We start from the raw sequence: 17,130 nt of genomic DNA on the forward strand, positions 1-17,130 counted from the left end.
GCTTCTACACGCTTTAATGCGGACCCAAGTTAGGTGGCCGCATTAACTACGACCGTGGGTGATCGTTGGACGACCGACAGATGAGGCCGCGGCGGACACTGAACGGACGTGTGACCAAGTTAGATGGCCCACATTAACTACGACCACGGGTGGTCGTTGGACGACCGACATATAGGGCTGCAGCGGACACCGAGTGAACGCGTTGGACACAAACCCGGAAATGCGTCGGGCACTGAATGCACGCGTTTGGCCGGTGTTTTCGTCCATCCGCACACGCGCTGACCATTTGAGTAGTTGAGCACGGGAAAACAAAAGTCCCATCTCAAAAGCATTGGGAGTTGGTCCAATTCGAGGCTCTGGTATACCTATTCAGTCTTGAGACCTTATTTTACTGACAACCCATCCCACAGGCATGAGGAAGCTAGCAAACAAGTAATAATACAGAATAATTGTACATCTACCAAATTATGTGCCAAGTCATATTAGCGGTGAACACGCACTGTTGAACGCCACACTAGCAAAAGAAGAATCATAAGGGGGGTTCAAGCAACTTCATTTGCTACATGTAACATTCCAAACACAAACCATCTTTCCCTGGGGAATTCCCATACACAATTAGGTAAGTCTCTTAGATTTACAGGCAAACAGAATGTCAGTCCAAGTAAGAATACCATATGTAATGTACACCACGCCTCCTAAACCGAATCCATCCTTGTCTACCAAACTGACAGCGCCAGAGACAGCTTGTGACCAAGAACCCCCACAACATGCTTTTGCTGTACAAAATTGCCATATAAATCAGCAAGCTGTCGCCTCAGAGCCGCTGTCCCTGGCACGAACCGCCAATAGACATGCTTGCATTTCTTTTCTTTTCTTTGGGGCTCCAGCATTCTGCTATCGAATGCCAAATGTCAACACAGCCATCTCCAGGGAATTACAACAAAATTTATCTAACCTGGCTCAATTGCTAATTTGTTATCTCATGAAGCAGTTGAGCCAGCCGAAAGTGGTCCGTCTCTGAGCTGCTGTAGACAAAGTTGGAGTTGCTTTTGTATCATCTCAGCAACCATTCGCAGCCTTCCTTGGCCAGGTTCTGCAACAGCAGGGGTCCCATTCACAGTCTCCACTGCCCTCGCCACCTTCTGCTTACATCTCTCCCAATCTTCAGACTGCAGCCAGCAAGCTCTCCCACCATGGCTCCCATTTATTGCAAGGAACGATATATGGCTGTTGTCTCCAAAAGAATACCTCAGTCTCACGGATACACAATACGGAAGCCAGGCAGCTCCACCAGCTACGTTCATGTGAGGAATGAGCGCATGGTCAAGTACAAACGTGAGAGCAAACTCTACTGAACTGTGGGCTCTATCATGATGAATATTGCTCTTAGCTAAAGAGCTTTCTGTTCTATCATCTGAAGCTGATCCCGAGTGATTTTCCAAACAAAGCTCAATGCGAGCCCTCTGAGCAGTTGCAATGTCACCATGAGCCTGGGAAAACCCTTTCTTCCAAGTAATCAGCTTCAAAATTTCTCTCAGCACCGATATAGGTAATGTAAGCAAAGTGATAAAAGAAGCAACTCTTGAAGCATCATATGGTTCAGAGGCAACACGCCTGCTGAAATAATCGCATATCTCGTTGATCTCGGCAGATGTCAGCTCCTCCTGAGCATTGCTCTGAGCTTGCTGTTGCTGTTGCTGGTGGTGAAACCGCTTAACACTCAGAACTTGTAGAAGCAGTTGAACCCGATGGACACTGACTGCAAATACATAACCTCTACAAGAAGACGACGGAAAATAATGTATCAGAAATATAAATTGTCAAACTTCAAACTGAAAAGAAAGCAAAGAAAGAAGCATTTTCAGTAAATGATCAGTTTCCTTTGTAATTCTGGCCTATTCTTGAAGAATTATGGGTTGATGCAGAAAATAAATAATACATCAGTACAATACCTATATTCAGTAAATATATAAAGTATTTGGACGTAAACAAAAATAGCATATTAGCAATTTAATGCATGGTGGGAAATTAAGAAGGATGATGCATGTAATGTAATGTAATATTTTAAGATCCTGCATAAACAGAATATAGCTAGGAAAGGGCACTATTATCCAATGATAATAAGGGAAAACTCGATATGTTAGATTGCACATAGAAATTTCCCATTACTAATATTCCATATGGAAGAGCGAACAACAATGATTTACGAAATGAGAATCTGATAATAGACTTCAGTTTCTCAACGAAACAATACATTAGTTTATTTTATTATTTATTTTTATTATCATCATCGCCATAATAATAATCTTACCCCACATAGAACCGCAGTGCAGGCTGCTCTTGATCCAAATTCAAAAGAGCCCCTTCGTTGTCCTTCAAAATTGACCCCAATATCTCTTTCAGAAGTTCAGGCAACTGTGCAAACAACCATAGAACTCCAAGGTACTTAAGAATCCCTCTTAACACCTTCTTGAGAGCTGCCAACGGAACCCAACCACCACCGTAGCCACCATCATCCCCAAGCCCAATGAAGGCTGTGTTTAGTTCTCCTTTCATATGAACAGGAAGGCCAGTTCCAGGTGTTAGTCGCACAGAGGCTCCACCAATCCCTGAAGCAAGACCTGAAGAAGACAACATGGCATTTCCTGCTCGACTCAAACTAGCTGCTACATGGTTGGCAACACTAGAAGTTGGCCTGGACATAGCAACACCCGGGGTGGCATTTAAACGGTTTGCAACAGGAGCAGATTGTGGAGCTCCAGCACTAGTATTTAAGTGTGGACCAGGCTGTGTAGCATTCATGAAAGCAGGTTCAAGAGCATTTAGACCTTGAGCAACATGCTCCATTATGAAAGGTCTAAATTGCGGACATGGCAATGACCCGCCAACTGAAGGCCCACCCTTAGGAGGGGTTGCGGGCTGTAGCCAAACCTGATCCCCGGCGAAGCAACGCATGTCAACAGAAAACTTCTTGCGATATATAATGCGTATCCAGTATGGGCCCCGAAGCACGACGGAAACATCAAAAGGCAGCAATGAACTAGGAACGAGTCCAGGCCCACCCCGTCCAGCAGCGGAGAGCATGGCAGCAGTATGAAGAGTATGACCACCCAAATGTGCCGTAGCATTTGATGGGGCAGATGCATGATGCATAGTTGTTGCAGATGAACCATTTGCTAGTGGCCCCTGGGAGGGGACATTATTAGTTTGCTTTGGCATTGAGCTGTACCCAGTCGAAACTGTTACAGGCATCCGAGCAGGACGAATTGCACCCCCAAGAGCAAGTAAAGGTCCTGCTGTTAGCCGAATACAATCCAAGAAGGATGCAACCTCACCACCATTCACGAAATCCTCCAAAAACTGCATTTAATCAACATGATAACAAGATCAATTAAAGAAACAGAATGGCCGATGCCAAGAGGTCAACTGGAACAGCTCATTTGACAGTACAGAAAGAATATGTCGAATAAATAAATTAAGTACTGCTATCCTTGAAACTTTCATAATAAGTTACACCTGCACAATTGTCAAAAGACAAAGAAAGATGAAATGTAGAAGAAATTATTTTCAACAGGAAATTGAACTGAAAAGGAGAATGCACACAATTCATAGAGAATTGAGTTGTCAGCCTGTGAAATACGACATGCAATTTAGTCCGACAGAAAAAATTTATATTGTGTTCTGATTCATTAGGAACTAAGAGGCTAAACAACGCACTACAAGAAACATGTAGAAATGTAGGCACTAGGAAGTGGGAACTTGGTTTTGTTTTCAAGATGGCCGCCGGAAATTATTCTGCCATTTTTTCTTGATACATACGTAATTATATTATTATTATTGCTACCACTACTACTACTTATAAACATATGAGTTACAAAAATATTAGTACTCCTATAAACTTTAACATGTTAAAAAGATTTATACATCATTTACTTGTATTCATCTCATGTACTCCCTCCGTTTCTAAATATAAGCCCTTTTAGATATTCCAATATGAACTACATACGGATGTGTATAGACGTATTTTAGAGTGTAGATTCACTCATTTTGCTTTGTATGTAGTACATATTGAAATCTATAAAAAGGCTTATATTTAGGAACCGAGGGAGTATGTTGTTTCTAACATAGCGTAAGGATGAGTTAAAAAGCACTAGTTATAAACTTTGACATGTTGAAAGATTCATATCATTTGCTTGTACTCATCTCAGGTATGCTCTTTCGAAACATAGAGTAAGCATGAACGGACCTTTGTGTGTGGCCAAAGCTGGTCAGGAGAAACATGCATTGTGCAACCTTCCTTAGCAGTTTCCCATTCGACAACAAAGTGAACCATTGGCATATGGCCATAGCTGAACCAAAAGCTCATTAGGCCAACAGCTTCAATCCTGAATGGCTTTCCCATCTGTTCAGATAGCCTGTCAGCATCACTATGGCCTTTATTAACAGACTGTGATTTCATCCCCACAGATATATGGTTGTCATCTAGCTTATCATCAAGTTTTACACCGATCAATCTCCTCATTCCACGAGCAAATACACGTGCATTGGCAAGCCGTTGTAAATCTGATACAAGCCTCTTAACACTATCTGCCTCAACAGTGCTATAAGTTAAAACAACACCATCCGCGTCAAAAGAGATGTGTGAATCCATCTCAGATGTGTTAGCTATGCGTACACCAACACCCCACGGTGTTGAGGTGCTTCCTCCATTGAGCTCCCAAAGTTCCTTGAAATGTGGATCATTTATCCTAACGTCCCATGACATGCTTCCAGCCTTCCCAAGGCGTAAGCATATGTGTTTCCAAGAATCATCTTGAGCAAACGGTAACCTGAACCAAATATTTGAGGATGGTGATCGCATGCCCACTTCTTCGACATATGGAATGGCACTAGAATACATCTGGGCAGTTAGTTGAGCATGCTTGATGCATAGCGAACAGTGCCTTATTACATGTAGTAGCACTGAAGCATACACAGTTGCTGGAACACAATTATTTCTTTCGGCAAGAATATTATTTCCATGGGTGAGGCTGGTTCCTGATTGTGAACTAGAAGAGTATGTCTGCAAAGGAAGGGAACTCTGTGCCGATTCTGATATTCTTCTTCGCTTACTTGGCTCACCGGATTTCAGTCCTTGCAGTGAAGGGAGATCTAGCAGGAAATCTGAAAGAGAGCGCTTTCTAGGTGCACAATCAGATCCTACGGTGATGGCCTTCCCTAATCCTGTCAATTGCACAAGTAAGATAAACACATTTGTAATGGTAATGCAACCTTATCTAATTTAACAGACAAAAGTTTCGTAAATACAGGAACTGAGCCTAGAACAGCTGGTGGGAAGTGTGGGTACTGGGTAGTACTCCCTCCTTAAAGAAATATAAGAGTATTTAGATCACTACTCTTATATTTCTTTACAGAGGGAGTACTAGTCATAGTTAAAAAAGGCACGCCTAGGCTCTAGGCCATAGCAAAACGCCTAGCGCTTAATTGCGCATAAGCGTACGCTTTGGTCAGAAAAGTGCAAGGCAGTGGCAAAAGGCCGTGAAGCTTATCCAGGAGATGTTTTTTATTTGCATTCACGCCTTTTAGAAAGAGCCGCTAAATTAAATTATCTTTTAGCGAAGGAAGAACGCCTAGCGCTTTTTTAACCATGGTACTAGACTACTAGTACACCCCCATCACCCAGGTTTCAGTCCTCTTCAACTCAAATTTGGGTGCTTATTTCCCCTATTGAGTAACGTTCCTCCTAGGTGATCTAGCAAAAAAAAAAAACCTTTGCATAAATACCTTCAATGGCAGGTGAAGATCGAACCAAATGAGCAGGCAACGTGCTTGAAGGGGCGAGTTGAAATGGTTTATTTCCATCTGCAATACCATGCTCACTTGGAGAGCTCAATGAACTCAGGTCATGATTAGGTTTAGAGTTTGACAACTTGATAGCAGATGAATTTCTTACAGGATTAGAGGACGAAAAGGCGTTTGTACTCTGTAAATGGCTCAAACTAGTTGGGAAATAGCTGTTCACACCGACACCAGGACGAACTATTGAGGTATTATTAGCTTGGGCATGAGACAAGGCCCCATCCTGCATCTGTGAAATAGTTCTGGTGCTTACGCCTTGAGGGCCAAGTGAAAGAGAGCGCACAGGAGAAGCAGAAGGCAAACTAGAACCATGTTCACATTCGAAGGTCTCATCAACAATAGATGAAAACGATGGTGAACAAGCAGGCAGCAGCGGAAGAGGATCAACACTATTCTGAATGAGAAGTTGATTGTCCATCATGTCATCACAGTTCTCTATACTTTGTAGGGAATGCAGTTTGGCATCAAAAGGATTTGAATTCTTCTCATATTTTATTTTTTCCATCTGCCCAACATCAATCTTGTTTACCCTCATGGCTTCTTTGGCATCTATATTTGCATTAAACTTATTGCTTGCATCAGACTGTGTTTCAAGCAAATGAAAAACAGGCCTGAAATCCTTATCAAGTTGCATCAACAGATAATAGGCATTTGCGCACTGCGGAAATCCCATAACCATCAGATCTGAACCATGTAATATGGCCTCTGGAATCTTTAGAGTACCCTGAGACTGCTCATAAACCTGGAATAAAAACAACAGAATTTGATCACTTAATATCTGGAGCAAAGAAATATTCACGCACTTATACAGGTCATGTATAAGAGAATGGCAATTGTATTAATACAGCCGAGACACTTATCAGCAGAACACACAGCAGCTGTATAAGGATGTAAATAGTGATCTCAAACAAGTTACATGCCCTGGAGGTTATTTGCCATTAATACAGTTATCCTTGATTCAAAATCCCAGACAAACGATGCTGCTTCGGCAAACCTGATCATGGGAGTCCATGGGCCCCCAGCTTAAAGAAGGCCCCCTCCCCCCCCCCCCCCCCCCCCCCCCACCCAAAAAAAATAAAAGAGTATATGGTAAATATAAATAATGTTCTGTTTGGCTTTGGCCTAGCCTGCTGATAGTTCAAGGCTACGATGTCTAATACAAAACCACACGAATTGTTCTCGGCCTCAAACATTTCTAATACAAAATCACACGAGTTGCTGAACAGAAAACAGCTGGTGGGAGGAGCTGGATAGATTGAAAGGTGGGCGCTTAGGCACCATCGCAGGAAGATGTGGCAAGGGCTGGAGAACCCTGGCCGCATGTGTCAGTACAAGAGGGCAACGAGAAGTAAATAATACTTCTATTTTCTTCAGGAAATGGGCAACGCCAAACTCCCTAGACCTTGCTAATATGCTACTACTCTTTCCTTCCAGATGCTGCCAGACTGGAGTCCACTTTCTTGCTGCTTACTGACTGAGCATGGTATCCCGAGTCTACAACATTAACAGCACAGCAAAGATAAACTACCCCCCTTCTGGTTTGTAAGGCCTGTGCGTATCTCTAGATCGTCAATTTGATCAACTTAATATGGGTTATATATCACAAAAAGTACACCATTAGAAACTCATTCAACTACAAATTTTATGATAATACTTTTTGTGGCATATAACTTGTATTACATTGATCAAATTAGCGACCTTAAAATACACGCAGGCCTTAAAACTGGAAGGGAGGTGGTATATTGTAGTAATTATGTACACACATTTATCATTTAGTGCACATTACACACATGTTTTTCTATATAACATAAGAGATAAAACTAATCCTGCGAGAGGGAATGGGGAGAAGTGGAAATCTGTGGGACCAGAGGAATATGCTTGAACCAGAAAACATCAAATGTACCCAATTGATATTCCATACAAAGTCGTTTCTTTTGTGAACTCTATACGAATACATAATTATAGAATGTACCCCAGCCCCACATATGATACATACTCCCTCCGTTCCAGAATATAAGGTGTATCGATTTTCATGCAAGTTTGTGTATGTTTGACCAAGATTATAGAATAAAATATTGACATTTACAATACAAATAAATAAAATATGAAAATACTTTTCATGATGGGTCTAATGATACAAATTTGGTACTGTAGATATTGGTATTTTTTTCTATTAACTTGGTCAAACATGCGCACATGTTTGACTTTCGAAAAAACTAATACACCTTATTATTTTGGAATGGAGGGAGTATTATTTAAGTATTTTCATGACAAATCAACTTATGATTCTGATATTTTCACATGGCCCAATCTAGTTATTTCTAGTAATATATAATATAGTTGGTTAAAGTGGCAAAAGTGCAACTGCACGCATCCCACAGTAATGTTCTCTTAGATATAGAGGGATTATAATACTGCACCTGCTAATAAAATTCAGAAATAAAGACATCACGATATTATTAGGACAGTTGACAACCTTGAGGCCAAAAAAACTTCCAGTAGATACAAGCAGATGGAGGATGCTCCTAGTCCTTAAGCTTGAGAAAACCTCAGTCGCTGTGTTACTGCCTTTGTTTAGAGCTTCTTCCCAATCCAGCAGAGCGGAAGGAGGTAAGATATTCTTTGGTGATTGTAGGATGAAACGACCACTCCTATTGAAGAGAGAAATGAGTTGCAGTACTATGAAACTGAAAAAGACCAGACTGGAATACATCACAAGGCATAAGCATAAATATCTAGCCGTCATCTGATCATGCCTCAAGCTAAGACAGTATGGCTATAATAGATTCCGGCACTGAAGGGCGATATCCATCAAAAAATTCTCAGAAGCAGTAGCTTTTGATTCTTGAGTGAAGCATAGCACAATACTTACTTGAGCAACAATTTCGTAGCACTTGTCTATGTGTGGGGAAGTGAACACATGGATCTAGGGAAACAAGTGAAAAACGAACAATAATCAAGCCATCACCAACCAGTTTAACTTTCTAGGATCAGTCCTACCACTAAGAAAAACGCTGTGGTTGCAGGGCGATCAGCAGTAGAAATGCAATCAATGCTATAACCGTCCAAAACTTGATTAGACTGTCTACCATGATACATCAAACATATGCATGGATCGGTATGAGTCGGAAGATTGAGGACAGGCACTGGCACTTGCTTGGTACTAAGGGTTTTTTTTGTTACTGTTGTTGCTGAATGAAAATGATGCCTGCCCCCTTTTGTAAAATGGAGCCAGTCCTACAGCCTATTCTAACAAAAGGAAACTAACCCTGTCTTACTCTACAGCAAGTAAACACAACTAATGCTGATCTTAATAAAATTATCGTGTGCCTGGCTTGATAGTTTTTGTGTGCCTCGTGGTGGATGCCCACAACCGTGACAGATGAACAATGTGATCTCAGCAATATTGTAGGTATAACAGTGTGAACCTACAAGCTAAAAAATGAGGCAAACAAAGAACCTAATGGGTTGTGGAACTACAAGTGAAAAGATAATTTTCTAAGCAAGAGGGGGTGAAGTTGAACACTAGTCACTAGGTCTATATCCAATAAGTTAATTCATAACAACACAGGTAGTGCTGACAAACCTGATATTTACTCCAAGACCAATATATGCTTGACCATATGCTCGCACCTGAAGCACTTCATTTCCACAAAAATCTGCAAAGCTCGCTTTCTCTGTCTTCTGCACTTATCAGCATATTAGGCACTATAAATGTCAGCAAAGAACCAATACATTCTTATAGTAAGTAAAGCTTTGGAAATACACATAATATTGTTTAATAATGGGACTGTACTACCTGAGCTTAGGGAAGCTCTATTTTTCACAAATGGTACAAGGAAACCCGGGTGTGGTCTTAAATGAGCATGGGCCAGGTCGTCACCCCCATGGTGGCGCGCCATATCTTGATCTGGATATGGTTATAAGTGAGCAAGGATCAGGTCGTCGCATCCTTAATGGCGTGCTACATTGACGCCTGGGTGTAGTGAAAAGTGAGCAAGGGTTTTTGCATTTGACTCGACGAGTGCAAAGAGTAAGGAAGCTAGCCGAGCCAAGTAGAATCAGCTGGAACATAGGGTTCCTGACGGGTAAGTTATAGGAGTTAGTTGATAAGATGAGGAGAGGTGTTGATATCCTATTCCAGGAAACCAAATGGAAGGGACAGAAGGCTAAGGAGGTAGAGGATACCAGCTTCAAGTTGTGGTACACGGGGCAACTGCAAACAAAAATGGAGTGGGCATCTTGATCTACAAGAGCCTCAAGTATGGAGTGATAGACGTCAAGAGCCTCAAGTATGGAGTGATAGACGTCAAGAGGCAAGGGGGGTGGATTATCCTAGTCAAGCTGGTCGCTGGGGACTTACTTAATATTATCAACACGTATGCCCCGCAAGTAGGCCACAATGAGAGTACCAAGAGGGAGTTCTGGGAAGGCCTGGAGGACTTGGTTAGGAGTGTACCTATTGGGGAGAAGCTCTTCATAGGAGATCTCAATGGCCACGTGGGTACATCTAACACAGGTTTTGAAGGGGTAACATGGGGGCTTTGGTTATAGCAGCAGAAATCAAGGAGAGAATGTCTTGATCTTTGCTTTAGCCTACAACATGATCGTAGCTAACACCCTCTTTAAAAAGAGAGAATTCCATCTAGTGACTTTTAGTAGTGGTCAACACTCTAGCCAGATTGATTTCGTCCTCTCAAGAAGATAAGACAGGCATGCTTGCCTAGATTGTAAGGTGATACTTGGAGAGAGTGTTGTCCCTCAACATAAGCTTGTGATGGCTGACTTCAGCTTCCGGATACGTGTCCATTGTGATAATCACATCACGAGAACAAAGTGGTGGAAGCTCAAGGGGGAGGCACCTTAGGCTTTCAAGGAGAGGGTTATTAGGGAGGGCTCTTGGGAGGAAGGAGGTGATGCAAACAATATGTGGATGCAGATGGCGATTTACGTACGGAAGGTGGCTTTAGAGCAGTTTGGGGTGACCAGGGGAAGTAGAAGAGAAGCTACAGATACTTGGGGCCAGTTCTTTTAGGGCTTATAGCTGGCTGTGGAAATTAGCTGCTCCCTCCCCATCTTATTCTATAATCCCAATCTAACTTTTTATTTTAGAAGTCTATTAATTAAGTGTTAACTAGTAGGCTTCTAAAATAAAATTTTAGGTTGGGCTTCTAGAATAAGCTGGGGAGGGGGCAGCTTGAGCTTATTTCCACAGCCAGCCATAAGCCTCAAATGAATTGGCCCTTAGTGGTGGAACGATAATTTTCAGAAGGCTATTAATGAGAAGAACGATTATTTCAGACGCCTACACCTGGATAATTTCAGACGCCTTCGCCTGGATTATTTCAGACGCCTACACCTGGATAATTTCAGACGCCTACACCTGGATTATTTCAGAAGGCTATTAATGAGAAGAACGATTATTTCAGACGCCTACACCTGGATAGGAGTGCAAACAACATTGAGAAGTACAAAGTGGCAAAGAAGACTGCAAAGCGAGCTACGAGTGAAGCGAGGGGTCGGCGTATGAGAACCTCTACCAGCGTTTAAACACGAGGGAAGGCGAAAGAGACATCTATAAGATGGCCAAGATTCGAGAGAGGAAGACAAGGGATGTCAACCAAGACAAATGCATGAAGGATGGAGCAGATTGACGTCCGATGAAGGGCGAGGAGATCAAGAATAGATAGCGAGAGTACTTCAAAAAACTGTTCGATGGAGAGAATAAGGGCTCTGCCGTTGAGATGGATGACTCCTTTGATGACACCAACGAACATTTTGTCTGAAGAATCTAAGAGTCGGAGGTCAGGGAGACATTAAAAAGGATGAAAGGAGGCAAGGCCAAGGGCCTTGATTGTATCCCCATTCAGGTGTGGAGATGCCTTGGAGATATAGCGATAGTATGGCTAACTAAGCATTTTAACCTCATTTTTCGTCCAGACAAGATGCCCAAAGAATGGAGGCGGTGTATATATTAGTATCAGTCTTCAAGAATAAGTGGGATGTCCAAGGTTGTACTAATTACCATGGAATTAAGCTGATGAGCCATACAGTGAAGCTATGGGATAGAGTCATTGAGCACTGATCAAGAAGAATGGCAAGCGTGACCAAAAGTCAGTTTGGTTTCATGCCCGGGAGGTCGACCCTGGAAGCTATTTTCTTGGTAGTTGGTACGACAACTTACAGAGAGATACGGGGAGCAAAAAGACCTGCATATGGTGTTCATTGGCTTGGAGAAGGCCTATGATAAGATACCATGGAATGTCACGTGGTGGGCCTTGGAGAAACATAAAGTCGCAACAAAGAATATTACCCTCATCAAGGACATGTATGATATGATAATGTTGTGACAAGTATTCGAACAAGTGATGGCGACGATGATGACTTTCCAATTAAAATAAGCCTGTACCAAGGATCAACTTTGAGCCCTTTTTGCATTGGTGATGGATGAGGTCACAAGGGATATACAAGGAGATATCCACTGGTGTATGCTCTTTGCGGACGATGTGGTGCTAGTCAAACCATAGTAGGACGGGGGTTAATAGAATGTTAGAGTTGTGGAGACAGACTTTAGAATCAAAAAGTTTTAGGCTTGGTCGACTAAAACTGAGTATGTGAGGTGTGGTTTCAATACTACTAGGCATGCGGAGGTTAGTTTTGATGGGTAGGTGGTGCCTCAGACGGGCACCTGGTATTTAGGATCAATGCTGCAGAAGGATGGTGATATTCATGAAGATGTGGGCCATCGAATCAAAGCCGGATGGATGAAGTAGCGCCAAGCTTCTGGCGTCATCTGTGACAAGAGACTGACACAAAAGCTAAAAGGCAGGCTCTATAGGACTATGATTCGACCTGCAATGTTATATGGCGCAGAATGTTGGACAACTAAAAGGCGACATGTCCAATAGTTAGGTGTAGCAGAGATGTTAGGATCAGATCTGAAATGATGATATACATGATAAAGTTGGGGTAGCACCAATTGAAGAGAAGTTTGTCCAACATTGTCTGAGATGGTTTGGGCATATACAACGCAGACCTCCAGAAGTGCCGGTGCATAGCCAAAGGATAATGTCTGCTGATAATGAGTTGACCAAACTTAACATGGGAGGAGTCCATAAAGAGAGACCTGAAGGACTGGAATATCACCAATGAACTAGCCATGGACAGAGGTGTGTGGAAATTAGCTATCCACGTGCCAGAACCATGACTAGGTTTCGAGATCTTATGGGTTTCAGCTCAACCTAGCCCAACTTGTTTGCTTGAAACACTTTGTTGTTGTTGTTGGTGGTGGTGGTGGTGGTGGTGGTGGTGGTGGTGGTGTGGTATTAACATAATAACATTCAGTATAGTATCATGTGTCACAGAAAACACAAAGGTACATAAACATAATGGTTTATATCATTACCTTATGTGGTGCCTTTGCTACGCCAATGTCCCGCTTCAGGATAACATCTTTGGGTGACTGAGAAATTTGCACATTTTTGCACAATTGTCTCTGAATGTCAAGAAGACGTGTGTGCCTATTGCAAGCAATTGCTTTTAAAATGAGTTTCTCAACATCAATGCAGGACAGATCAAGAGAAAGATTAGCTTCTTTATCTGTCAAAGGATCAAGTATAAATGAACTATGCTGGCATTTTATCTGCATGTCTTGCCCTGCCTCAATTTTGATAAATGGGGATAAATCAGATTCTGCTGGGCCACTGTTTTTTCCATCCAACCAGTAATTCAATTTCAACACAGGTAACCTAAAACCACTTGAATCAAATTCCCCATCTTGACCAAGCTGCATTACAGCAGCATTTCCAGTTTGACCTGCTGTGCTGTCTGAGATACGTTCAGAACTTATTGCTTCCTTCCACCTTCCGTGTCGAAGAACATTAGCCTGCCTAATGATAGTGTCCATAGCAAGTGAAATGCTAAACTCGTGAAGTATAGCATACAGCACAGAAAAGGGATTCTCAGAAACTGCCATTCTTCTTTCTATATCATCACCAAGAGCAAATCTCCTAATTTCTCCCAGCTTAATAGGGCCATTCTTCTCACCAACAAGCAACTCCATGTGCAGTATCCTCCATAAATCTAGGTTACCACGGTAACCTAACGTAAGAAGAACTTTAAATTCTCCGTCCACACGAAAAACAGCTATCCCATCAGTTACTGAAATGCTAGATACTTCTTTGGGTCTTGGATTCACAAGTACTTTGTAGCGCACACTGGTGTCCAACTTCTGCAAAGCATGTTTTTCTTCATCTGGAGAAAGTTTATTTTGGCTCCCTATATCTTCTATACATCTTGGTAACCTCTGATAACTGCCTGTAAGCATAACCTCTAAAGCAGAAGGAACATCAAATGTAGGAGCTCTTGCTTGCTGCAACCCCTCATGCATGAAGAACAGTGAGTCGGCTGTTTGGGTGAAGCATGTTTCATGGCTAGAAAGGGTTGATCCAAGTTGCTGACAGTACTGAACCAACGGAACCTGCATAGATTACAAGTAACCATCTCAAATACAAAAATTAGAAGTAAAGAAGAAAAGAAGTGCAACACAAAGTTTCCAAGACAACGATTTCATGGTCTAGTACCAACCAATAGGTAGAACAATGAAAACCCCACTTTAGTTTAGGATGATACTGATAAAAGATTGCAGAGATTTCAGGATGGGATGTATGGGCTGTTCAATCAAACTTAATGATTTCATGTTCGAAGTCAATTGTGCAAGGGCACAACAAAAACAGAAGTTTGTTGTGAATAGTACTACATGAGCTTTTATTTTGAATATTCAGTTTTAATCTATTGTCTGTAAGTAATTTCTATTTCTCCCTCTCGTAGCGAAGAATGAATTTGAGCTTGACTACATGGATATTCTAAACTAGGGGCTAGAGTTAATATGTGTGCCAGAAGTTACATCTTGATTTGGTAAATGGACTTGCTCCTATTTGAACTTGAACCCAACGAAAAGAACCAACAAACCTATTTTCGCAGAATAGACTGAGGTTGCTGGACGAATAAAGCAAGAAGAAATAGCCGACCAAATGAAGTGCCAATTTGCCCCAACTATGGTAGCAATGTGAGGATACCAACGAAACAGCCCCTAAATTCAGAAGTTTATACCTATTTAATTGACCGCATTTCACTACACTACTGTGGCAATGACGGTACTGTCTAGGGCAAGCAGAAAACGGCCTAATCTCAATCAACACCGACCTGCTGACACCACTTGGCGAGCACATGGAGGCGGAGCATGCGCTGGCGGGTGCGGGCGATGAATTTGAGGAGGTCAATCTTCTTCTCGGAGTCCGACCGCTGCCGCCCGCCATATGCGCCCTTCCAGTCGGACTCGGCCTGCGACTTCTCCACGAGCTCCCGCAGCGCCAGGTACGACTCCTCCGCCGCCCGCCGCACCACGGACCCCAGCTCCACCGTCTGCTGCCCCAGCTCCCCCGCCATCGACGCGGCTAGGGTTTCCGCCTCAGCTTAAGCTCCCGCGACAACGGTTTTGGGAGGAAATCGAGGCCACCGCTGCGGGACGGCGACGAGGGGGGGGGGGGGGGGGGGGGGGCGCTTCGGGGTAGGTGGCCGGGCAATACCGCCGGCGACGAGTCGGCGGCGGCGGCCCGCGTGGGGTGGGATCGGAGCTCTTCGCTTCAGCGCTGGGTCGGGCCCGAACAGAGCGTGCGACCCCGCCTAGTCGACAAGATCACGATGGGCCAGCGAGGCTGCGCGTATATAGTGGCCGTCGATCGAGGTACTGACGGTTAGATGGAGACAACGCTCAGGACGGAAACCGTCATATGACGCCGCACAGAACGCGTAGACAGCATTGCCACGGGGATACTTAGCATACGGAGGATCTCATATTAGGTGAGATTATTTTTTTTGAAAATAGAATACAAAATATGTTCGAACATTCATAAAGAATTGTAGACACACAGCAATGTTTGATGTACAATACAATCTTAAAAAATTTCAGCTCCTAATTCGACCTATACTAATAGAACAGAAAAGGCAAAATCAGATGTGAATAGCATCAAAATACTATTCACCCAAATCTGTCACTATTCACATTCAAATTTCTCTTTTTTGCATCTCCAATTGTACATTGAGTTTTGAGCTGATCTTTTTTGGAGTTGTAGACACACCGCATGGATATGTTGTCAAATAGTTTCAGAATTTTTCGAAAGTCTAAATATGAATTTTTGTGCTTGGTCTCGTGATCTTTAATGCGAGATCTTGTACCAGTCTCCCCCGCATTGCTACCACACACATTGTTGTGGAAATTTATAGCAACGAAATTATTGAATGTAAAATTAAAATACATATGTCCTTCTCTTTTTCTTCTCCTACTTAGGAAAAACTTAATGTTTTGTCGTTTGTTTTATCTTTCATCCAACTATCCTGTTCCCACAGCTAAAAAAGAAACTATCCTCTTCCCACGCCAACAAAATACTCAACCCACCACACATCCGGGTTTTCTTTTACCTCGTCCAGTTTTCCTCGAATCAAATCGATAAGACAAATGATGCATATCAATCGCATGGGTAATCAACATTCTGTTTGGTAAGCCAATAAATCATGGCAATGTATTTACAACAGTTCGGAATTTTACATGCTTCCAAAAATAACTTAACTTCCTGGTATTTCTCATGAACCGGTCACGATGATTTAGTTCCCTATTTTGCAGCTAAAGTGCATTTTTACATTCACACAAGAAAGCAAATCTTCCTAAACTAAAGTTCGACATGGGAACATCATACCTTGGTAGCCTCCATGCCACGTGTTGCCGTCAGTGTTAGCTCATCGTCGATGCGGCCGCCGCACTGCACTGCCTCACACCTCGACCTGGAACTCTCCATTTAGTCGCTTGCCACCAACCCTACCATGGCGCAGAGGCCCGCGGTCATGCAAGACGGTGCGGGTGCCTAAGCATCACTTCGGTGACTGTCACAAGTCGTTGCGGTCCTCGTGTTGCTCTGTAGTAGATCAAGTTCCACGCGCATGGTCGCCGGCAAGCCAATAGACCTCGGCGCCGCCTCTGTCTGGTTTGATCCGAAAAAATTGAGGAAAATAGTTGCTAGGGTTTCCATTGGGATGGTTTTGTTCCTCCGCGATAGATCTGGACCGTCCCTTGGATGGGTAATCTTTGCGGAATGCGGATCGCGGGAGGTCCCAAATTGGGCTCAAATCGACAATGGGCTATGTCCCGGGTTATTTTAGCCATGTAGAAAATTGTCATTATCATTAATGGGATTTTTCGCTACAGGGTCAAAAAAT

At 42.9% G+C, this 17,130-nt stretch overlaps 1 protein-coding gene across 1 annotated transcript; it reads right to left on the reverse strand.

The window, feature by feature from the left end:
- Positions 1-532: 532 nt before the first annotated feature.
- Positions 533-15,574, reverse strand: LOC109754699 (mediator of RNA polymerase II transcription subunit 14). The gene is made up of 8 exons (XM_020313609.4): positions 15,064-15,574; positions 13,265-14,338; positions 9,446-9,543; positions 8,336-8,510; positions 5,785-6,601; positions 4,247-5,223; positions 2,312-3,360; positions 533-1,776 (listed from the first exon to the last, which is right to left on the reverse strand). Exons 1-8 carry the CDS (start codon positions 15,304-15,306, stop codon positions 981-983), a joined length of 5,229 nt encoding a protein of 1,742 aa, XP_020169198.1. The 5' UTR covers positions 15,307-15,574; the 3' UTR covers positions 533-980.
- Positions 15,575-17,130: the final 1,556 nt, after the last annotated feature.

Source organism: Aegilops tauschii, chromosome 5 (genome assembly GCF_002575655.3).
Source record: "Aegilops tauschii subsp. strangulata cultivar AL8/78 chromosome 5, Aet v6.0, whole genome shotgun sequence".
NCBI lineage: Eukaryota > Viridiplantae > Streptophyta > Magnoliopsida > Poales > Poaceae > Aegilops > Aegilops tauschii.